We start from the raw sequence: 24,337 nt of genomic DNA on the forward strand, positions 1-24,337 counted from the left end.
GCGCAAGGGCCCCATGTCGACTTCCTCTAGTCGGCAGGTGGCCACAATTGAAGACGAGCAGCCCGAAGAGCGGCCTGCTCCCAAGAAGAAGGGTGGCCGGCCGCCTTGGCAGCCGTCTTTCTCCTACGAACAAGCACTCGATGCTCCCTGCAAATTCCACAGCGGCGCGAAGCCGTCCAACCATACGACACGGAAATGCCACTGGCTCACCCGCATCACCAAGGGCGAAGGGATGGTGCCGCCTCCGCCTCCCGGCCCGCCGCCTCCAGCTCCCCAGCAGCCGGCGGCCCGGCCGGCAGTCGGCGCCATCCAAGACGAGTTCCCCGAAGCGCACGACGCCTACGTCGTCTTCACAAGTCAAGTCGACGACAAGCGCAGCCGACGCCGGCAGCACCAAGAAGTAAACGCAGTCGCCTCTAGCACCGCCGAGTTCATGCACTGGTCGGAAAAGCCCATTAGCTGGAGCCAGGCCGACCACCCAGAGGTGATGCCTTCGCCTGGCTCCTATGCTATGGTCTTGGACGTCACCCTTGCGACGGAGAGGCGAGCTGCCAGATTTTCCCGCGTCCTGATGGACGGCGGAAGCAGTATCAACATACTGTACCGCGACACCATGGATAAGCTGAACATCAAAGCGAAGCGGCTCATGCCGAGCCGCACTGTCTTCCATGGTATCGTACCCGGCCTATCTTGCTCCCCAATCGGCAAGATCAAGATGGATGTTCTCTTCGGAGACAAAGATCACTTTCGCCGGGAAGCAATATGGTTCGAGGTGGTGGATTTGGAGAGCCCCTATCATGCACTGCTTGGCCGACCTGCGTTGGCCAAGTTCATGGCTGTGCCCCACTACGCCTACCTGAAGATGAAGATGCCGAGCTCGAAGGGGATCATCACGGTAGCCGGCGACTACAAGAAGTCCATCGAGTGTGCCATGGCCAGCAGCCGGCTGGCCGAGTCCCTCGTGGTGGTCGAAGAGAAGAAGATGTTGGAGCGGGTCGTGGCCATGGCCGGCAAGCAGCCGGCCTTGTCCCCCAATCCCAAGGATTGTGATGCGCAGGGCTCCTTCCAGCCTGCAAAAGAGACGAAGAAGATACCTCTAGACCCGGAGCACCCGGAGAGGTTCGCCGTGATTGGGGCGAACTTGGACAGTAAATAGGAAGGCGAGCTCGTCGACTTCCTCCGTGAGAATCGAGACATCTTTGCATGGTCCCCAAAGGACATGCTGGGTGTCCCGAAGGATTTCGCCGAGCACAAGTTACATGTCCGAGCTGATGCGAAGCCGGTCAAGCAACCCCTCCGCCGACTATCAGAAGAGAAGCGAAGAATCGTGGGAGAAGAGATAGCCCGGCTCCTTGCAGCCGGCTTCATCATGGAAGTGTTCTTTCCAGAATGGCTTGCCAATCCAGTTCTGGTTTTGAAGAAGAATAACAAGTGGCGCATGTGTATAGACTACACAAGTTTGAACAAGGCCTGCCCAAAGGATCCGTTTGCTTTGCCACGGATTGACCAAGTGATAGACTCCACAGCCGGATGCGAGCTGTTAAGTTTTTTGGATGCATACTCAGGGTATCATCAGATCAAGTTGGACCCGGCTGACCGCCTAAAGACTGCCTTCATCACACCCTTTGGAGCTTTCTGCTACCTGACAATGACATTCGGCTTGAGAAATGTCGGTGCCACTTTTCAGCGTTGCATGCAGAAATGTCTCTTGAAACAACTCGGCAGAAATGCCCACGTCTACGTAGACGACATTGTGGCAAAGACAGAGAAGCGCGGTACCTTGCTGGAAGACCTGAAGGAAACATTTGCCAACTTGCGCCGATTCCAGATCAAGCTCAACCCCGAGAAGTGCGTGTTCGGAGTGCCAGCCGGCCAGCTGCTAGGCTTCTTAGTCTCCGAACGCGGCATTGAGTGCAACCCTGTCAAGATCAAGGCCATCGAGAGGATGGAGATTCCCACCAAGCTGCGAGATGTGCAGAAGTTCACTGGCTGCTTAGCCTCACTGAACCGTTTTATCAGCCGACTAGGAGAAAAGGCTCTCCCCCTGTACCGACTCATGAAGAAGTCCACTCACTTTGAGTGGAATGATCAAGCCGACCGAGCCTTCCATGAGTTGAAGAAAATGTTGACCACTCCGCCTGTCCTGGCTACGCCGACTGAGAAGGAGCCCATGCTCCTCTACATCGCCGCGACAAGCCGAGTCGTCAGCACTATTGTTGTGGTCCAGCGCCCGGAGGAAGGCCGAGCCCAGCTGGTCCAGAGGCCGGTCTACTATCTCAGCGAAGTACTGTCCAGCTCAAAGCAAAACTAACCGCACTACCAGAAGATGTGCTATGGGGTGTACTTCGCTGCCAAGAAATTGAAGCCCTACTTCCAAGAGCACCCCATCACGGTCGTGTGCACTGCCCCACTCGCCGAGATCATAGGCAGCCGGGACGCATCCGGCCGGGTGGCCAAATGGGCCATTGCCTTGGCGCCCTACACGATCTTCTATCAACCCCGCACCGCCATCAAGTCGCAAGCATTGGCCGACTTCCTCGTCGACTGGGCCGAGACCCAGTACTTACCGCCGGCTCCCGACTCTACCCATTGGCGGATGCACTTTGATGGGTCCAAGATGCACACCGGCTTGGGAGTCGGCATCGTCCTCACCTCTCCCAAAGGCGACAAGCTCAAGTACACGCTGCAGATCCACTTCGCCGCCTCCAACAACGTGGCCGAGTACGAGGCGCTCGTACATGGGCTCCGGCTAGCCAAAGAACTCGGCATACGCCGGATCCTGTGCTACGGCGACTCAGACTTGGTGGTCCAGCAATCATCTGGCGACTGGGACGCCAAGGACGCGAACATGGCGAGCTACCGTTTCCTCGTCCAGCAGATGAGCGGATACTTCGAAGGGTGCGAGTTCCTTCACGTGCCAAGGACCGACAACGACCAAGCAGATGCCCTAGCACGGATCGGCTCCACCCGACAAGCCATACCGACTGGCGTCTCCCTCCAGCGCCTCCTCAAGCCGTCCATCAAGCCGTCTCCAGAGTCGGATTCCATCTTCGTACCGCCTGCGCCAGAAACAGCCGGATACGGCTCAAGAAATCCCGCAGGCGGCACGGGGACTTCGACGACTGCCCCGGGGACTGACGTAGTCGCACCCGGCCCAGGGACTTCAGAACCCGGCCCGGGGACTGCAGCAGTCGGCCCGGGGACTGCAACGACACAAGAGGCGGTGGTCGACTCCAATGCAACACCCAACCCACCCACCCGAGTCATGGTGGCCACATTAACAGCAGAAGAAGTCACAGCTCCCTCATGGGCCCTGCCCATCCTCAAGTTCCTAGTCAGCAGAGAGCTGCCGGCTGATGAGATCGCAGCAAGACTAGTGCAACGACGAGCCGCAGCATACACAATAATCAACAGGGAGCTCGTGAAGCGCAGCGTCACTGGAGTCTTCCAGCGTTGCGTCGAGCCAGAAAAAGGAGTGGCAATCCTCAAAGACATCCACCAAGGCGAATGCGGCCATCACGCCGCCTCAAGATCCCTCGTGGCCAAGGCTTTCCGCCATGGGTTCTTCTGGCCGACTGCCTTGGAGGATGCTAAAGAAATAGTCAAGAGCTGCAGAGGGTGTCAAGTCTTCAGTTCCAAACAACACCTGCCGGCTTCTGCCCTCAAGACCATTCCCCTCACCTGGCCTTTTGCCGTCTGGGGACTGGACATGGTGGGCCCTTTCAAGACAGCCCGCGGTGGCATGACACATCTACTCGTTGCGGTCGACAAGTTCACAAAGTGGATTGAAGCCAAACCAATTAAGAAGCTGAACGGGCCGACTGCCGTGACATTCATCACCGACATCACTACTCGGTACGGCGTGCCGCACAGCATCATCACCGACAACGGCACGAACTTCGCCAAAGGCGCACTGGCACGTTTCTGCGCGATGCAGGGCATCCGACTGGACTTAGCGTCCGTTGCCCACCCGCAGTCAAACGGCCAGGTCGAGCGAGCAAATGGACTTATCCTCTCCGGCATCAAGCCCCGACTGGTTGTACCACTGGAGCGATCGGCCGGCTGCTGGCTCGAAGAGCTGCCGGCTGTCCTCTGGAGTCTGCGCACTACACCCAACAAGTCAACCGGCTTCACTCCATTCTTCCTTGTGTACGGTGCCGAGGCTGTCATCCCAACAGACATCGAGTTCGACTCGCCTCGGATCACCATGTACACGGAGGAGGAAGCCAAAGAAGCAAGAGAAGACGGCGTCGACCTACTGGAAGAAGGCCGGCTGTTAGCCCTCAGCCGGTCCACCATCTACCAACAAGGCCTGCGCCGCTACTACAACCGCAAGGTCAAGCCAAGATCCTTCCAAGAGGGCGACCTTGTGCTCCGGCTGATCCAGCGAACAGCCGGCCAGCACAAGCTCTCGGCCCCTTGGGAAGGCCCCTTCGTCGTCAGCAAGGCACTCGGCAACGACTCCTACTACTTGATCGACGCGCAAAAGCCAAGAGCACGCAAAAGAGACGACTCCGGCAAGGAGTCGGAGCGACCATGGAACGCAAACCTCCTAAGACGATTTTACAGCTGAAAAGCAGTATGTATCACGCTACCCCTTTTGTATTAAGTACAAACCAACAGGCCCCCCGACCAGTACTCGGGGACTGCCTTTTATTTATCTATGAATGACGAGTATCATATCCATGAAATATTATTACATTTTGAATTCTTGTCCGGCACCGGGTCCGACTAGTCGGCCCGGGGACTGGCCGCCTTGAGCTATATTCAAAGTTCTTCCCGAAGTCAGCAAAGTAGTGCGCCGGCCCTCAAGTCCTCTCTTGTTGAAAGTCGCAGCTCAAAGAACTGACTGTCCGACTAGCAAGAGAGAAGACAGAAAGGACGCCCACACGAAAAACGGCTAAGGAACAACTAACCTATATAGCAAAGAGACGGCCTCCAAATACGCCTGCCGGCTGTCAAAACAGCCGGCTGGCCGGCTTCCTAAAAAACTTAGCTTAAGTCCGGCAAAGCTAAAAGTACTTCCCCCTCCCCAATCGGCCAGGCACTCCCCGGCTATAGATTGCAGAGCAACTGTTTGACTAGGGAGGCGGCAACCAAGGGAGGGCGGCAAAGGAAAAAAGCAGAAGGACAAAAAGTGAAAGTACAAGGAAAGACCAATTGCATAACTTATATACATAAAGCCGCCCACAGGCTGGCAACAGACTTGAGTTTGAATACACCCAGTGGGTGGAATTGTGCAGACTTAACCAAACATTGTTCAAAAGTAACAAGACAGGAAAACAAAAGAAAGAAGACTAAGGCGCGACAGGAAGGCCGAGCTGGTCGGTGAAGGCGGCCTCGCCGGCTGAAGGAGTGGCCGCCTAGCTGGTCCCGGCTTGACCACCTCCCGCGGCAGGAAACGCACTCGCACGCGACGTAGTGCTGGAGGCGCGGTCAGGCTGGCCGGCTACTCCGCCAGCCGGCTCGGCGTCTTCACCCTCCTCCTCCTCCTCTTCGCCCTCGTCGCTGGAGTCGATCTCCTCCGCCGAGTCCTCGCCGTACGCCGGGTCCAGCCCGAACCAATCTTCCGGCTTGGCGACTCCATTGTCGTCCACCTCGGGGGCGAAGACGTTGGTGTCGGTGTAGTCGGCGATCGCTGAAGCCCGCCGAATGATGGCCGGCCGCGCCGGCTCCAGCTCCGTGTCGGCCTGCTGCCGCCAGGTAGCCAGCTGGTCCAGGTTCAGGCCGGGATACCAGGCCTTGACGAACTCCAGCGCCCGCCTGGCGCCGGAGCGAGCTGCTGACGCCTTCCAAGCCTCGAAGCGGCCGACTGCCACCTCCAGCCAGTCGGCGGTCCGACTGGGGGTGCGAGGGACCACTTGGCCGGGCCAGAGGGCGGCCAAGACCTGTGATCCCGCGCGCTGAAGCCGGCGGAGCAGCCTGTGAGCCGGCTGGATGCGAGCCTGGATCGCCAGGAGCTGTTCTTCCAGCGAGCGGCCGGCGGTTGGCGAGATCTCGAAGCCGGCTTGCCTCTTCGCCTGGCGACGGGCTTCGATGGCCTGGTTGGCGGTAGTTGAATAGCCAGGGAAGTACTCTGCGCGAAGAAGAAAAGAAAAGAAGAACACCAAAATCAGAAAAGCAAGTCAAAGTAGCAGATGGCAGGAAAGGATGAAGGGGTAGACGACTTACCGTCAACCAGATCCTCAATCTGACCATAGCCGGAGACCAGAGTCTGCCTGGCCTCTGCCCAGCCGGCCGCCTTCGTTTCGAACTCGGCCTGGAGGGTGGCTTCGCGATCCTGCGCAGCCTTCAGCGCAGCCTTGTGGCCTTCCTCCTGGTCGGCCAGCTTCTTGACCAAGCGATCGCGCTCCTGCACCAAGGCGGCGAGCTCTGCGTCCTTGGCACGAAGAGCAGTCTGGGATTCCCCCAGCTGTGCCCTCAGACTGGCGTTGGCCGCTGCAGAGATAGAAGAAGAAGAAGAACAATAAGGAATCATCAAGGAAGATCCGAGCCGACTGCTCAGCAGTCGGCCCGAATCTCGGGGACTACACCTAGTGGGTGCGCTGACGCGCCCCCACATGAGATAAAGATCAAGTCACATACCTCGGCTCTCAGTAAGATCGGCGGTCTTCTGAGTCAGCTCCCGAGCCTGGGAGTTGAAGGCGGCCGCTCGGAGGTTGTGGTAGTCCTGCAAGACGGACAGAAGACTGAAGTGAGAACAAAAGCAGCAAAGAGAAAATCTCCAAGAAGTTCCAAGCCGCCTGCTCAGCAGCCGACTCGGAACTCGGGGACTACACCCAGAGGGTGCGCTGACGCGCCCCCACGAGAGAAATCAAGATCAAGAAGAGAAATCAACATCAAGAAAGAACAAGATAGGAATGCTAACCCGGATGGCTGCCCGCGTTGCGATGAATTCGTCGGTGAACTGCCTCAGCGCCGCGGCTTGGCTTTGGAGCCGGGTCCGGACGTCTTGTGCAACGACGTTCACCACGGCTGTTCCTCCGCCCGGCGTCCACCCCGAGGTAGCGCTGGCCGCCTCCGCGTCTCGGGCCGACGAGCTGGAGCCCACGGCCGGCTGTGGCTCCGACGCAGCCTTCTGCGGCTCCGACGCGGCCTTCCCAGCACGCCGGCTTGGCGGAACCCGGACCGCCACCTCAGCTCCCGCGGCCGGCTCGCCCTCCGCCGACTGTGCGGGCGCAGGCTCAGGCTGCCCATCTTGGGCCGCCCTAGTCGGAGGAGTCGGCCCGGCGCCTCCCCCAAGATGATGACATCGTCACCGCTCCCTCCCAGCCCCGGCTGGGAACCGCTGGCTCCCCCTGGCGAGGGATCCACGTCCCCGGGCGCCATGGTGCGCAGGGGGGTGACCATCAAAGCCTCCCCTGCCGCTGCCTCGGCCTCGGCCTCTACCTGGGCCTTGGCTGCGGCCTCGGCGAGCGCTTTCGCCGCCTCCTCCTCCCGAGCTGCCTGGGCGGCGGCTGCCCTCCGTGCCTCCGCCTCCCGCGCTTCCTGCTCCTCCCGCACCTCCCGCGCGTTCCATTCCGTCGCCTCCAGGAGGGCGGCGCGGGGGTCTACACGGCGGGTGGTGCTCCCAGAGCCCCCTGGCGACTCGACGACGGAGCCGGCAGCTGCCCGCTCAAGTGACAGCGGAGCTCTGACCGTTGAAAAAGAAGACGAAGATTCAAGAACCACCAAAGGAAAGAAAGAAGGAGAGTACATAGAAAGAGAGAACTTACGCCGACACAGTCTGCGGCTGCTTCACCACTTTGCGGAAGCGAGCCGCCTTCGCGGCCGCCTCTTCCCGCCTGGTGGCTGCCGCCCCACCCCTGGGCTTCTTTGTCCGGCTGCCAACATGCCCTGGGCGGCGCGACGTTTCTGGCCTCTACCTCGAGCAGGCTGCGCGCCGGAGGAGCCCGTGCCGCGTCCGGATGCCGGCTGGCGGTGCGGGACGACTTCGGCTTCGTCCTCGTCCGGCCAGTCGTCGAAGGTAGCGGTGAACCCGGAGCCGCCTGCTTCGCCGCCGGCTTGGCCACCGGCCGGCTCGACGGCATCCTCCAGATGGACCGCCCCCAGGTCGGGGTCCTCCTGATCGTGTTCGGTCCGGTCGGGGACGAAGCGGCGCTCCACGTCTGTCCCGCCGGCCGGCCGAAGCAGAGGACTGTCAAAAGAGCAAGCCGACTGAGTTAGAGTCGGCCCAGAGGAACTCGGCGACAAAGCTGAGAGAGAGAGAGAGAGAAAAAAAGAGACGAGGGGAGCGTACCGTAGGCGGAGGATTGGCACGGCTATATGGCTCCTTGCCGAATTGCCAGTCTTCGGAAAGTTGGCAGTTGGCGAGGTAATTCACCATGTCGGCGGCGTCGGGCTGCGGCATCTCCTTGGTGCACATCCGGCTCGGATCGAGCGGGCCGCTCATCTGACAGATCAGATGAGGCCGGCTCTGGAGCGGAAGGACCCGGCGCGTGACGAACGCGGCCAGGAGGTCGGGCCCCGTCAGGCCCTCCGACTGGACCATCACCCACAGGCGGGTGATGGCGGCGTTTCCTCCCTGCGACAGCGTCACCGCCCGGAAGGACCACTGGGGCAGCCTCCCCGCCGGTGGGCCGGCTACGTAAGCCGGCAGGTTGATGTAGTCGCCCCGTGGAGCGATGTTCCGCACGTAGAAGTACGACTTCTGCCACTTCTTCACCGATTGGATCAGCGTGATAACGGGGAAGGAGTTGTCGGCGCCCGATCTCCGCGACGCGATGAAGGCGCCAGTATGAGCCGGCACGCCTTTACTGCGCGTGCCCAGCTTCGACTGGAAGAACTCCCCCCAGAGCTCAAGGGTGGGGAGGACGCCGAGATAGCCCTCGCACAGGGTGACGAAGGCCGACAGCAGCACCACCGCGTTGGGGGTGAGGTGGTGCGGCTGGAGCTGATAGAATTCCAGCCAGGAGCGGAAGAAGGCGCTCACTGGCAGGCCGAAGCCGCACAGGAAGTGCGAGCGGAAGACCACCCGCTCGCCCTCCCGCGGCGCCGGCCTGATTTCCTTCTCTGGCGCGAGGCGGACCTCCACTTTGTCCGCGCTGGGCAGACGCCGGGTGTCGCGGAGGAAGTCGATGTGGTCGTTATGGACGATGGAGCCGTCCCAATCCCCGCCAAGCTGCTCTACGTGGGGAGGCATAGCGGAAGCTAGCATGGCGGCGGAGGAGCGTGCGGAGGAAGAGCGCGGCGGCGAGGCGCTGTCGCGAGAACGAGCAAGGCAAGAAGACGGTGGAAGTAGGAGGAGCGAGCGAGGGCCTGCCGCCCTCCACCTCCCCCTACTTATAGCCTCACGCGGCCGAAGAGGCCGGACGTGGGGGGAGACGTGGGATTAACTGCGCCCACTCCCCCCACGTCTCGCGTTTATTACGCATAAGTGCGAGCCAAAACTGCCGCACGGAACGTGCGGGCGGTTTCGGGATACAAAGGATCCGCGCCTGGGCCGGGGCGCAGACGTGGCGGGCCCCCTCCCTGCGGCGACGTCCCGTCACGCGCGTGGGCTGGCAGGCTTTCCGGCCACGTGGCACGCCAACGGCCCGAGGCCGGCCCGCGGCCCGGTGCGTGTGCCTGCGGGTTCCCGCCCCCCGACTCCAGAAGAATTCGACTAAGGCGGCGCGCCTGACCAAGGCCGGCTCCCAGCTGCCGGCTTGTCACGATAGGAAGCTGATCGAGCTTCTTGAACCCCACTCCACCTCGAAGCCCAACCAGCTTCGGGGACTACTGTCGGAGTAAATGGCCACGGGTAGCCTAACCGACTATCCCTGGCTCTTCGGAAAATTTATCAGGCCTTTGGGCCTTCAAGCACTCCAAGCATTTGGGCCGCCTTCCCCGACCGGCTACCACTAAAGCCGACTCCCGGAAGGCGACCCAGCCTCACCGACTCCAAGAAGCCGGCCAAGAAGGACGCCGACTCCTAGGAGCCGGCCAAGACCACAACCACTCCTACATAACGGCGACGTGACGGGGTGTGGCCACAGTGCGGCCCACGACCCCCGAAGCCCGAGGCGGGCATGGCTACAGGAGGCCGTACGGGAGGGACGTCTCCCGTGCGGCTCGGCACTGTAGCCACGCTAGCCTCGACGTCATCCACGACCCACTCCTGTACGGCCTGAGGACTGCGGGCCCCTTCAGCCAGAGAGAGGCGCGAAGGGGGCCTGGCTCTTCCTAGTCGGCCAAGAGTATAGCCGGCCTCCAGAAGCCAGCTACTCCCTTCCTCGAAGCAGGAGCCCCATTAAGGAGACAAGACGAGGTGAGGCTACAGTGATAGCCCCCGAGGCGGATCACTGTAGCCACGCTTACCTCGACAAAGCCCTCATCATCAGAGGCGCGGCAACAGTAAGCAGCCGCCGACAAGACCCTAGGCGGTAGGGTCGGCCTGTCGACCAAGTAGCCGGCAGCCGGCGGGACCCACCAGCCGGCGGGGCCCAGCAGCTGGCGGAGAAGCCGGCGAGCGTAGACACTGACGGCTGGGACCAGTTCCCGGTCGGATTACCATTGTACCCCCGGGGGGTAGGCCTATATAAACCCCCCGGAGCACCCATGCAAAGGGTTGGCTTCTAGGTTAACACCCACGCATAGCACACACACCTAGATAGAGAGAAGCAAGAGCTAGCCTTGTTCTTCTTCTCCCTTGATCTCAACAGCTCTAGGAGCGATTGTAGCTACCCTTTATCGATCTAGTGATCATGCGGAGACCCCGCAGAGCAGGACTAGGGGTGTTATCTCCTCGGAGAGCCCCGAACCTGGGTAAGATGCGCCGGCGTGCATGTCTTCGCCTCATCCCGTTTCCGGGCACCGGCGACGTTTTATTGGCTCCCACAATGATAAGCCATCCCTTGGCATATGTCGCACCAACCACCCGACAATAAAATTGCTATGTGAGCCCACTATTGTAGTAGTACTTGCTAGTATAGCCCTGTAAACCAGAAAGGAGTATTTGCCTTTCTAGAGATTTCAACAAGTGACTAGACTACACCGAGACGGAGTACATATGGAGCAAAATGAGCGAATCTACACCGTAAATAAATACGTAGTTCTCTCGTTTTCCTCTCGGCTTGGTCGCGGTGCACAATATTGAGTATACTAGTACTATCATCTTGAAATTTATGAAGTCACCATAGGCACCTCATCGTCGACGGGAACGTCTCCTAACACGCGATAGACGCGAGCGGCAGTCGCCTCCATAGGTGCTTGAATGCCAAGGAGGGAGAGGGTAGCGGTTCCCGAGACGTTGAACGGTCAATGATGCATCCTCAAATTACTCTACATGCAGAGGGAATTAATTGGAGAAGCAGAATAGAGCCAGCACGATGTGAATGCAACATAGTTTGGATTCTCATATAAAGGCTCCCCACCACTCCAATCCATCTACTCCTCAGTCTCTGCGCAACACTGCTCACTCCAATCCAAGACCAAGTGACCATCAGCCAGAAGCACCTATGGAGGCGATGGTCGCGAGCGGCAGTCCGCTGTGCCAAATCATCCAAGGCGCCAGCCTGCGGCCCCGCACCGTGCAGCGTTTCCAGATGGTGCTGGCGACCGCCGGCGTCGTAGACCTCGCCGACGCCAGCTTCGCCTCTCGCATGGACGACATGATGGTCAACTCCATCCGCAAGTTCGTCGCCGTCAAGAAGCATGTAGCGAAAGCTCCTACTAGTCCTGCCAGCCACCACGCTCATGCGCGAGGGAGGGACGTAGCTTGATTGACTTACTGCTCCTGCCTTTGCGTCTATGACAGGTGGGCCCAACAGGTGGTTGGCCCACCTGTCATGCAGCCAAAGGCAGGTGCAGTTAAGGCACCGGAGCTCAGTCCGCGAGGGAGAGGGCATTGTAGTAATCAAACTTCTCGGTCTTGTACGAGTTGACGCGACACATCAAAGCACTGCACTTGATATAAGTCTTTTTACACATTTCAAATGGACTACTACATACAGATATATGTAGACATATTTTGCTTCGTATGTAGTCACTTGTTGCAATCTCTAAAAAGACTTATATTTGGAAACAGAGGGAGTACAACGCATGCATGCATGCCGTGACTTCCCTTTTGATACTTGCATGTGTTGATTTGATGCACCTTGCCAAATTTTGACTATAAATTTAACTAACCAAATTTTCATGCATGTCACAAAAAATTACGGGGCTGTTTGGATTGTGACTATGTTTGTCTTATGTTGCCACATTATTTTTCCCACACTTGCCTAAATTGAGTTGCTCAAATTGTTAGACACACTTTGGCTTGCCTAAGGGAATCTTGCCACACTTTTTGTGTCTATGACATGTGGGGTTCACTGCTAATAAAAAAATTCTTGTCTTAGGTGTGGCTAATAAAAAAGATTTATATTTAGGAACGGAGGGAGTAGAAAATATAAATAATAATGCATGTTGGGCAACCCACGTTTCCGATAATTTTAGTCGTGGGCTTGTTCACAATTTTTACGAGGGGGTGGTTGTTCATTTAATGGAGGGACTTGTACCAGACTTGAACGATACAAAGTGCGACCTGGCACACCGTAACACCACTTGGAACAAGCGGGTAGCTATCTCAAAAAACAATCAACAACTAAAAAAAGGCGACCTGGCACGTAGTACACAATTTTAAATGATTGTTTTGATGGAGTGAAAAAGGAAAACTACCCCACTACGTATATATAGGCCGGAGCCTCCGCGCTTGCTTGCTAGGGTTGCTCTATTCACACACTCTCATCCTCTTCAGGTCTAAACAAGATAGGGGTGGTAACACTGTCTTTCTCCCTTCAAAAAACACTGTCTTTCTATCCTCACCGTTGGTTACAGATCCGGACGTATCCCCCTCCGCCGGTGAAGGGGAGGAGGGGCAGCGTTTAGGCTGTCGTCGACAGCAAGGGAGGAGACCCACTGCCGGCCGCACCGTTATCTCTGGCGAGCGCCGGCGTGGGAGATACTCCGATCCCTTTGTCGTTGCCCTAGTGTGGGCGGATCCGACCTCCCGCTGCCCACCTATCCACATCCCGACGACCTTCAGGTATATCTTCCTTCGAAACCGCCTTAGCTCTACTTCCCCAGGTCGCTACGTCGCTGCATGTGCATCATTTTCTACCTCTCAGCCCCTCTCGATCGGATGGTCCAACGTCACCTATTTTTTTCTTCTATTGTTAGAGGTAAAGCTACTTCATGGAGTCGAATCTTGTACTTGGTTCAAACAAGAAATAAAGTGGGGGTGGGGGAATTTAGTATGTAGTACATCAGACTTAGTACAAACAGGAAGGAAAGGGGGTGAAAGTAGTACAGACTGGTCATCTAACCGGTCTCTTGGTCGAAAAGGGAAATATAGGGGTAACGCTGTACACAGTGGTATGACCAGGACTAGATTTGCTATCCACACATAGGAGTAGGTGGCTAGAGTGAACAAAAATGGGACCAACCCAGATATGTTTCTTGGATGTTTGTTTCTCGGGGCAACAAACTATGAATCACCACTTTATGCCCCTGTTTAGGTACATGGTGCTGGACCGCTGGTGCACCCACTGTCCCATGCCCTTATACCAAATATTTAGCTGTTCTTAATCTAATGCCCTTGTTAAAAATGAAGCCATGCCACTGTTATAAGCCATGACAAGTTTAGCCAAATGTTTTTGCCTGTAATTGTTTGAGACTCTGACTGTTTCCTCTGTAGCTTTTTGTGCTAACAGGGATATCCATTTCACCTGGTTGCTGTTGTGACCTTTTGGTGCACTGCACAAAACTCTTCTTAAAAGAAGTGACTTTTGTGCTATTTAACTAGAATGTCAGAATGGAACAGTTGGTTCATTTCAGTGGAACTGCACAAAGGGAGATCTGTGTTCCAATCATCATGATCCATATTGGCACCATAACCTTCCTTTAGGTAAGAATGATATTTAATGCATGTGTTCATCTCTATTTTGCGACCGCCATGAGAAAATAATGCTATTTTTTACTAGTACACTTATACTCCCTCATTAAAAAAACCAATTATGAAATAGAAGGCCAATCATGTACTTGGTTTCACCAACTGGTGAGGACAATGAGAAACAGAGCATGAAGAGGAAGAAGAAGAAGAGTAAACAGTGCCAAGGCGATCTTGCTGAAGCCAGAGGCCTCAGTCGAGGCCATTCAAGGGCTTCGGCAATGACTACCTTACATGTGAGACGATCCTCCAGGGAGCCCTTCCACTTCTGTTGTCTCACTTAATTAATTAGGAGTACTTAAGTACCACTAATTTATTGCTGCCTAATTTTCCTGTCGGAGTTAAACAAATCTTTAGTAGCACCCTATGCGGAATCATGTACGTGTGTATGTTTGTCTATGGAGGTGAATCATGTGGTGGAGCAGGGAGGGAATGCTTACTTTACCCATTAAGATAATCAGGGTGCTTCTATTTGTTAGTGTATGTTTCATCAACTAGTCCCACTATTACAGTAATCTCACTCTCTCAATATATGTGCCAACAGGAATGCTCGATTTTGGTGGAACTGCACAAAAACTTTGGGTGCTTCATTGCCTCGACAGCTTCCTTCCTTTCCTATTAGTCGCTAATCTCGGCTTGCATTCTTCCTTTGCTATCAGTCGCTTGGCTTATCTCGGCTTCCAGTCAAAGGAAGTAGTAATTGATATGCTACCTCACACAGGTTGGTACTGGTCTTTTTCCTGATTATTGTGCTTGTCATATGTATTGGTAATTTGGTATTGTGCTACTGTTTGCCGATTTCATAAAGGAGTAACTTGGAGCCTGAACTCGCAGGCAAATCATTACATTGGGTGATTTCAGTAGAACTGCACAAAAAGATCAGATGGACAGGTACTTATGCTGTTGCTATGTACTCCAAAGTTCACTCAGACAAGCACACTGTTGACAAGAAGAAGTGCCTATATTCATTCGAGTATCAACCGGCGTCAACCAATTGTCAAACTCCAAGTATTAGGAGAGTGAAAGCCAAATTGCTTGGCGCATAGCCCAGAAAAACGCAGTCCAGTCTTTGGTCCCAACTTGTGCCTTTTGGTTATCGGCACATATGGTAGCGAACTGTATGACATGGAGTCTAAAGATTCCATACAAGTTGGTTGATGCGTATATTCATCTGGCACTTCATCAGTCTGCACGCCAGGGATGCTCCATTTCAGTTGAACTGCACAAAAAATTTGGGTGGTTCATTTTCTCAACCGTCTCCTTTCTCGTCTGCAATGTAGAATTTTGGCAAGCTACAGGACCAAGATGAGCCAGTAAACTAGTTGGATGAAAGTAGTGGCCAAGTTGCTCAAACCTCCCTCGGCACGAGGCCACTATTTGAGGATAAACCTACAAGAAAAGTTCAGATTGTCTGTGCTGCCTCTTATGTACTCGAAAGTTTACTCGTACAAGCATTAATTTTAGCAAGAAGTACCTCCGACTGAACACCATTTACCAGTCTGCAATGTAGAATTTTGGCGAGCTACAGGACCAAGATGAGCCAGTAAACTAGTTGGATGAAAGTAGTGGCCAAGTTGCTCAAGCCTCCCTCGGCACGAGTTCACTATTTGAGGATAAACCTACAAGCAAAGTTCAGATTGTCCGTGCTGCCTCTTATGTACTTGAAAGTTTACTCGTACAAGCATTAATTTTAGCAAGAAGTACCTCCGACTGAACACCATTTACTAGTATGTACCCTAGGTAATTAAAGTTTGTCCATGGATCATATTGGTTGTGATCTCAATCATTTGGATGCATAAACATACTGAACATGTGTATATCTGAATCTTTTTGTGAATTATCTATGAATATTGTTGTGTGATCTATCAATCATTTGGATCCATAGACATGCTGAACTTGTGTATATATGAATCTTTTGAGTTGTTGATAGTGAATGTTGGCTATGAATATGAACGTGTCCTGTGAACCTGAGTTTGATACGAATGTTTAGCATTTCTGTTGTGCTTGTGTGTGAACTTGTTAGTATGCCTACTTTGGGGTATGTGACGTGTGGGTGTCAACGGCACACCTTCTTCCCGAGAAGAATTGCACCTGCTTTGTTAGGGTAGCAACGGCGCATCAGCTCTTTTTAATCTTTTTGCTCTGTCTTGCCCCCTCCCCCGCTCAACCCCTGCCGTAATGTTTTCGGCCTCAAAACAAACATAGTACTGCGTTGTTTTGGGGGCTTGACGAAAAATCGAGTGCTGGTTTCTATAGGTTGGCCCACCCAGCAAATGGGTTGCTGGTCCACCACGGACTGGGAGGCTAAAAATACAAGTTGTATGGTGCAGAGGCAAGTAAAAAAACGCCATCGAGAGCCATCCACTGAAGAAAAAAATGCTCCTGATGTGCTTCTTCAGTCGTGCCGCCGGCCCCCTCTTTAATCCAGTTCGCTCGGGGATCTGGTATCATTTTTTTCCAGAGGGCGAACAAGTATCAGCTAGGCCTAGGTTTTGTATTTTAACATGCGTAGCCCACGACATACAGTGACAGTGGTTTCAATTTATTTTTTGAGGTCCATACTGGCCTATGGGCTTTTTCTTAAGGATCGGCAGCCCAATGTATTTTTTAACCACATTATATATATTTATATTATTACTATTATCATATATTTTATAGAGACTTATATATACATTATAAAAACATTCCATGTGTTATTAACTTATAAAAGTAAATGTTTAACAGAAGTTGGCAAGGAAAATCCTGGTTGTTTTTGACTCACAGGCAAGGAAAATCCTGGTGATTGCGTACAAAAGCTTGCGAAGATTTTAAGGACCAATGTAATAATAACGCGCTCATTTTTATTTTGAGTAATAACTCGCTAATTTGTTAATTATGTATATAAAAAATGTGCCTCTCCGGTTTATTTTTTATATTAATTACTCCTTCTAACATAACATTATATATATAACGAGCCCAGCTAATTCATGTATTTGAAGGAAGTGCAAATGGGCTGGGATTTCTTAGATAATATAAATGGGCCGCATTGACGCGAAATTATTTGTTCACCCAGCCCAGCAAATGGACTGTACATTCTAGAAAACATGGGTTAAATATATGCCACATTTTTGCAGGCTGACATGTGGGCCAATAGGTTGAAGCCTACGCAGGGCGTTGTCAACTTGGTCGGCATGCACCTTCAATCTCTCATCTTCTTCCTCCAGCATCGCCGGGATCGCCTGGTCCGGCCTCCGGCAGCTAGCGGCTCTGCTTAGCACGCATCGCTGCGAAGCGCTACCCCACCACCGGCCAGGCTATCCCTCCACCCCTCCACACCTCCTGTTATTCTCCACTGACTGCAGCCCCACGCCGCACCAGAACCAGTTATAACCCTTCTCCTCCACTCAATCTGCGACTCCACTGCTGCATCTTCCCATCTCCGAGTCGTTCCCGTCCGGGGCCTCGCCGTCGTCCACCGCCTCGCTGTGCTCGGTGCGGCGTGGTCAACAAACGAGAGTCATCGAAAGATGACTGTACGTGGAGAGCCTGACGGCTGGGACCCACGAGGTCCATGGTCGCACACAAGAAAAGTTCCTCCTTATTAAGCTGAAAAAAATGTTTCCTCCACCTGACAGCTGGGACCCACCGGCTGTATCTTCGTATGGAACGAAGTGCCTCCTTGTTATGCGAAAAAAACTATTCCTCCCGTTGACAGCTGGGACCCGTCAGATTTGGTGGCTGACTTGTGGGCCTACTAAGCGGACGTGTATGCAGGGCTTTGTCAACTTAATCAACAAATGATTCTAGCAGCTGGACCATTGGATGTTAATCCAACAGTCGTGCTCCTTCTTCAACCTCTGTTCTTGCTCATGTCTCCCGTGGGCGGCACCGCGGCTGTGCTGCCGCGCACCCGAACCAGTCAAGTTTCCCACTCCTCTCCATCTGCGACTCCACTGCCCCGTCTTCCCCATCTCCGGGTCGTTCCAGTCTGGGGCCTCGCCGTTGTCCACCGGCCTTTGGTGCGCTCGGCACGGTGTGGTCAACAACCGAGAGTCATCGGAAGATGACTGTATGTGAGAGGCTGGCAGTGGGGACGCACCACGCCCATGGACGCATGCATGCAATGGAACGCGGCGTGGTCAACGTGGTCAAGGAACGACTTCCATCGGAAGTGTACTGTACGTGGAGAGGCTGACAGCTGGGTCCACGGCCGCAGCAAGGAAGTGCCTCCTTATTATGTGGAAAATAATGATTCCTCCACCTAACAGCAGGGACCCACCGGACGGGCCACCGTATTTTGCAAAAAAAATGTTTCCCCCCTGACTGCTGCGACCCACCAGACGGGTCACCGTATTTCGCGAAAAAATGTTCCCCCCGCTGTCAGCTCGGACCCACCGGAAGTGCCTCCTTATTACGCAGAAAAAAATGAATACTCCCCCCGCTAGCTGGGACCCACCTTGGTGGGAGGCTGACTTGTGGGCCTACTAAGTTGATGGGGACGGAGGACTTCGTCAACTTAGTCAATATGAATGATTCTAGCTCCAGTGACCATACGATGTCCATCCAACGGCCGTAGTGCTTCTTCAACCTCTGGTCTTCTTGCTCCAGCCGCCCAAACCAGCGCCGGTCGTGCCGCGTGCTCCTGCCTCCCGTGGCCGGCTGTGATTCCGCGGAGGCCTCACCGCCCCCTACTACTCCCACCGCTGGCCAGGCCATCCCTCTACTCACCCACACCCCCTGTTATTCTACGGCGACGGCAGCCTCACACTGTAGCCGAACCAGTGAACCCTCGTACTCCTCTCCGCGCGGGCTTCCACTATCGTGTCTTCCCTGACTCCGCGTCGTCCCCTTCCTAGGCCTCACCGTCGTCCACCGACCTGGTGCTCCCGGCGCGGCGTGGTCAACGTGGTCAAGGAACGACTTCCATCGGAAGAGTACTGTACGTGGAGAGGCTGACAGCTGGGTCCACGGCGGCCGCAAGGAAGTGCCTCCTTATTACACGTAAAATAATTATTCCTCCACCTGACAGCAGGGACCCACCGCACGGGCCACCATATTTCGTGAAAAAACCGTTCCCCCTGACTGTTGGGACCCACCAGCTACATCTTCGCACGCAAGGAAGTGCGTCCGGGCAAAAAAAAAACGATTCGCCCCCCCTGACTGCTGGGACCCACCAGCTATATCTTCGCACGCAAGGAAGTGCCTGACAGTCGGGACCCACCTGATCGAAGCGTACATAGCGTTGTCATTCTGGTCGCGAACGTGTATGTACATACTAGTTGATGTAGAGCGCGCACGTATCATAGTAGAGGCGTGCATGTAGCATTATACGTACGTACAACGGCCAGTGTGCAAGAAAGAAAATACGGCCACGTACGTACATACGGGCGGGGTCTCGAACGCCTACTCACGCGTACGTACAGCTAGGGCTCGTGTACATGGCTGGGTCGGAACGGAGAAACTGCGTCGTCGTCGTGTTCATGGGGAGGCAACGGAATGCATCGTGTTCATCGGGAGGCAACGGAACACGTGGGATCCAACCGGCTTGGACGGAACAGCCGATGGAAACGAGGCCTGGCGTACCGCAGAACGGAGGAAACGGCCTTGTGTTCGACCGGCCACGTTCGAAACGGGATCCTGTTCATCGGGAGGGGTCTGGCGTACCGCAAAACGGAGGAAACGGACCTCCTGCGGTCTAAACGGGGGTCCTGTTGATTGGAGGGGTGTGGCGTACCGCAAAACGGAGAAAACGGACTTGTGTTGGAGCGCTACGGTCGAAACGGGGGTCCTGTTCATCGGGAGGGGTGTGGCGTACGGCAAAATGGGACTCCACGGGATACTGTTCATCTCCACCGTCGACCCCCTCCAGCCTCCACGGGCTACTGTTCATCCACCGTCGACCTCCTCCAACCTCCACGTGCGACTGTTCATCCACGGGCTCCTGTTCATCCAGCCTCCACCGCGTGCTACTCCACCGGCTACTGTTCAACCAACCCTCTCCACGGGCTCCTGTTCAACCACCCCTCCACGGGCTACTGTTCATCTAGCCCTCCACCGTCTACTGTTCATCTAGCCCTCCACGGGGTGGTCCTGTTCATCCAGCCCTCCACGGGGTCCTGTTCATCCAGCCCCAACCGGCTCGATCGATCGGGGTCCTGTTCATCCAGAGGCAACACCATGGGGTCCTGTTCATCCACCCCTACCGGGAACTGTTCATCCAACCCCTCCCCCAGCAACACTCACTATTCATCCAGAGGCATCATCAATCGGCTTCAGTTAGCAGCAGTAGCGAAGGAAACGCTCGATCGGGTTCAGTTAACAGCCATCGATCGATCGCTCGGGTTCAGTAACGCGTAGCCTGTAGTGCAATCGCTCGGGTTCAGTTAGAGCCCAACGCCTCGCTCGGGTTCAGTTAGAGCCCAACGCCTCACACCCACGCGCGTGCGTGTACGAGAGAAACGCGCATCGTTCGGCCCCGACCACCCACCGTAACCGGGAACACCCCGATATTTTCCTCACCCTCGCTTCTACCACGGTTTTTTCCATCATGGACGGCCCAAAGAATGTCATGCAGCTGCGTCTCCGGCCCGTCCAGGACGAAAAGCCCATTTTCTGTCATGATTTTTTGTCATAGAAGTAGGAGCCCACCACATCTATGATGATACCGGGTTTTGTCACAATTATCGTCATAGAAGTGTCATAAGTATGACAGAAATTTTTTCGTTCGGCCCAAAATGTCACGGATGTGTCTTTTTTTGTAGTGATCGTACGTCCACGTTGGTGGAGACTTCAACCCACGAAGGGTAACGGTTGCGCGAGTCCACGAAGGGATTCACCCACGAAGGGTCCACAAAGAAGCAACCTTGTCTATCCCACCATGGCCATCGCCCACGAAGGACTTGCCTCACTTGGGTAGATCTTCACGAAGTAGGCGATCTCCTTGCCCTTACAAACTCCTTGGTTCAACTCCACAATCTTGTCGGAGACTCCCAAGTGACACCTAACCAATCTAGGAGATACCACTCTCCAAAAGGTAATAGATGGTGTGATGATGATGAACTCCTTGCTCTTGTGCTTCAAATGATAGTCTCCCCAACACTCAACTCTCTCTCACAAATTTGAGTATGGTGGAAAGATGATTTGAGTGGAAAGCAACTTGGGGAAGAATAGAGATCAAGATTCTTGTGGTTGGATTGGAATGTCTTGGTCTCAACACATGAGTAGGTGGTTCTCTCTCAAAAAATGAGTAGTGGAAGTGTAGGCACGTTCTGATGGCTCTCTCTTGAATAGAGAAGGGGTGGAGGGGTATATATAGCCCCCACACAAAATCTAACCCTTACACACATTTGACCCAACTCGGTCAGACCGTAGATGAACTCGGTGAGACCGATTCAGTTCAAAATGTGAACGTTAGGATTCTCGGTGGGACCGGCATGATCAACTAGGTGGGACCAATGCGCTAGGGTTAGGGAAAAACCTCATGTCGGTGTGACCGATTGCATGAACTCGGTGAGACCGATTTCAACAAGGAGCAAACCAGAGAGTTGGTCAGGCAAACTCAGTGGGACCGGTTGCATATTTCGGTGAGACCGAAATGATTGCAACAGGCAACAGAGAGTTTGCAGGGCCATCTCGGTGAGACCGAGATCCCGATCGGTGAGACCGAATTGTCTAGGGTTTCTGGCAGCGGCTATGTGTAACGCCGATGATGCGGCCATATCTCCCACGTGTCGAGGCACGACTTAGAGGCATAACCGCATTGTGGTTTTGTCGCAAGAAGGGTCATCTTAACACAATCCCATGTAATGAACAAGAATGGGATAAAGAGAGTTGGCTTATAATCGCCACTTCACACAATACTTAAATAAATTCATACATCATCTAAAATACACACATAGACCGACTACGGTCGAAACCAAAAGAAAAGAAGATAACCCCAAATTCTAGATCCCCGATCGTCCCAACTGGGCACCACTACTGATCATTAGGAAACGAAATGTAGTAACGACCAAGGTCCTCGTCGAAATCCCACTTGAGCTTGGTTGCGTCACCTGCACTGGTATCATCGGCACCTGCAACTGTTTTGGTAGTATTTGTGAGTCATGAGGACTCAACAATCTCAAAACCCATGAGATCAAGACTATTTAAGCTTATGGGTAGGATGGGGTAATGAGGTGGAGTTGCAGCAAGCAGTAAGCAAATATGGTGGCTAACATACGCAAATAAGAGTGAGATGAGAAGCTACGCAACAGACGTGAAGCTACAAGTCATCAAGAAGTGATCCTGAAACTACTTACGTACAACCATAACACAAACCGTGTTCACTTCCCGGACTCCGCCGAAAAGAGACCATCACGGCTACACACGCGGTTGATGCATTTTAAGTAAGTCAAGTGTCAAGTTCTTTACAACCGGATATTAACAAATTCCCATCAGCCACATAACCGCGGGCACGGCTCTCAAAAGTTTATACCCTGCAGGGGTGTCCCAACTTAGCCCATCACAAGCTCTCACGATCAACGAAGGATATTCCTTCTCCCGGAACAACCCGATCAGACTCGGAATCCTGGTTACAAGACATTTCGACAATGGTAAAACAAGACCAGCAAGACCGCCCGATGTGCCGACAAATCCCGATAGGAGTCGCACGTATCTCGTTCTCAGGGCACACCGGATGGGCCAGACGTCGGGTTGGCATAGACCCTGGTTGCCCAGGGGGCGCCGGACATCGCCCAGTTCGGACCAACACTCGGAGGAGCACTGGCCCGGGGGGTTAAAATAAAGATGACCCTCGGGCTCGCGAAAACCCAAGGGAAAGTTATAGGTTGTTAGGCAAATGTAAAACCAAGGTTGGGCCTTGCTGGAGGAGTTTTATTCAAAGCGAACTGTCAAGGGGGTCCCATAACCCCAACCGCGTAAGGAACGCAAAATCAAGGAACATAACACCGGTATGACAGAAACTAAGGCGGCAAGAGTGGAACAAAACACCAGGCCAAAGGCCGAGCCTTCCACCCTTTACCAAGTATATAGATGCATTAATTAAATAAGAGATATTGTGATATCCCAACAAAATCATGTTCCAACATGGAGCAAACTTCAACTTCACCTGCAACTAATAACGCTATAAGAGGGGCTGAGCAAAGCGGTAACATAGCCAAACAACGGTTTGCTAGGAAGGTGGGTTAGAGGCTTGACATGGCAATATGGGAGGCATGATAAACATGTGGTAGGTAGCGCGACATAGCGATAAAACGAACAACTAGCAAACAAAGATAGAAGTGATATCGAGGGTAATTGTCATCTTACCTGAAATCCCGCTAGGAAGAAGAACGAGGCCATGAAGTGGACGAACCAATGTAGTCGAACGGGTCCTCACAATCGCAACATAACCGGAACTATGAAGAAGACGCATCACCGGAAAGAAGCAAACAACATGGTAAACAACCATCACATAAACATGGCATGATGCACAATCAAGTATGATGCATGTCCGGTTTAAAGAGCATGGAAAGGCAAAGTGTAACAAACAACACTACACATTAAATGGAGCTCAATATGCAACGAGTTGCATATTGACGAAACGCCACGTTCAATTATTTAGTTCGCTCTTGTTTATGCTACTCATCAATATTAAATGTTGGTTAACATGGCAAGAGGTGAAACATAATAAAACTACCTATCTAGGCAATTTAAATGAGGCCGAAACAACAAACAACAATTCCGAAAAATCCCCATATGCATATTTTGAATTTGGTACTGTTCTGCCCTAAATCATATTTTATTGTTGTTAAACATGCAAAATAATACCACCATGTTAAGCTATGCATTTTTCCAAGCAATTTACTTATATAATTTATTTAATTCGGAGCTACGGTTATTTAGTTATGAAATAAATCATTTTAACATGTCATTTAAGCAAATAAATCAAACAACATTTTAAACATGGATGAAAGTTGGGTATTATGAAACTAGATGAAATTCTAGGCATTTTACATATATAATTCCTTTTAATGCGATGCAGGGTTAGTGACATATGGTATGCATGAACATGGAGGGTTTTTCTGCAAAACAGGCGCTCTCGGCATAAATAGCAAGATCGTTCCACGAAAAAAAAAACATGATGGGCCGAAACAGAACAGTGGTCTGGGCGCTGGGGTGAGAGTTCTCACCATGGGCCTCGGCCCAGTCGGTGGAGGGGGCAGCTGGGGCACAGGGCTTGCGGCTGGGCCTTAGGCTGCTGGCCCAGGCGTGGTTGAAAGCAGGGCTCGAGCGGGCGAGGTCAACGCTCGTCCTCCTCTGCGTCTGTAACGGGTCGATACAGAGGAAGCAGAGGTCGGCAACAGGCGAGGCGGAGGAACTCCGGCGAGGCAGATGCGGCGGAGACGGCGTGGAGGCGAACGGGACTAGGACGACGGAATCCGACGGAGGGGCCGGATCTAGGGCGCGGAGGCG

General features: G+C 53.8%; 1 protein-coding gene across 2 annotated transcripts; it reads right to left on the reverse strand.

Annotated features, from left to right (window-relative positions):
* Nucleotides 1-5,144: 5,144 nt before the first annotated feature.
* LOC123494343 (uncharacterized) lies at nucleotides 5,145-24,337 on the reverse strand. 2 transcript variants are annotated; one of them, XM_073501241.1, is made up of 5 exons: nucleotides 24,055-24,337; nucleotides 23,192-23,280; nucleotides 6,586-6,670; nucleotides 6,172-6,438; nucleotides 5,145-6,076 (listed from the first exon to the last, which is right to left on the reverse strand). In XM_073501241.1, exons 2-5 carry the CDS (start codon nucleotides 23,222-23,224, stop codon nucleotides 5,364-5,366), a joined length of 1,098 nt encoding a protein of 365 aa, XP_073357342.1. In that variant the 5' UTR covers nucleotides 23,225-23,280; nucleotides 24,055-24,337; the 3' UTR covers nucleotides 5,145-5,363. The 2 variants fall into 2 exon arrangements, 1 of the variants encoding a protein (XP_073357342.1); XR_006665221.2 differs by lacking the exons at nucleotides 5,145-6,076; nucleotides 6,172-6,438; nucleotides 6,586-6,670 and adding an exon at nucleotides 21,707-21,963 and having other exon boundaries at nucleotides 24,055-24,200.

This window comes from Aegilops tauschii, chromosome 6, assembly GCF_002575655.3.
Source record: "Aegilops tauschii subsp. strangulata cultivar AL8/78 chromosome 6, Aet v6.0, whole genome shotgun sequence".
NCBI lineage: Eukaryota > Viridiplantae > Streptophyta > Magnoliopsida > Poales > Poaceae > Aegilops > Aegilops tauschii.

Excerpts from the sequence above, each read along its gene's own strand:
- LOC123494343 (XM_073501241.1), bottom strand. The coding sequence starts at position 23,224 with ATGGCCTCGTTCTTCTTCCTAGCGGGATTTCAG. Across the intron at positions 6,439-6,585 it reads CGATCTTACTGAGAGCCGAG|CGGCCAACGCCAGTCTGAGG; the intron begins GTATGTGACTTG and ends CTATCTCTGCAG. Across the intron at positions 6,077-6,171 it reads GATTGAGGATCTGGTTGACG|AGTACTTCCCTGGCTATTCA; the intron begins GTAAGTCGTCTA and ends TTCTTCGCGCAG.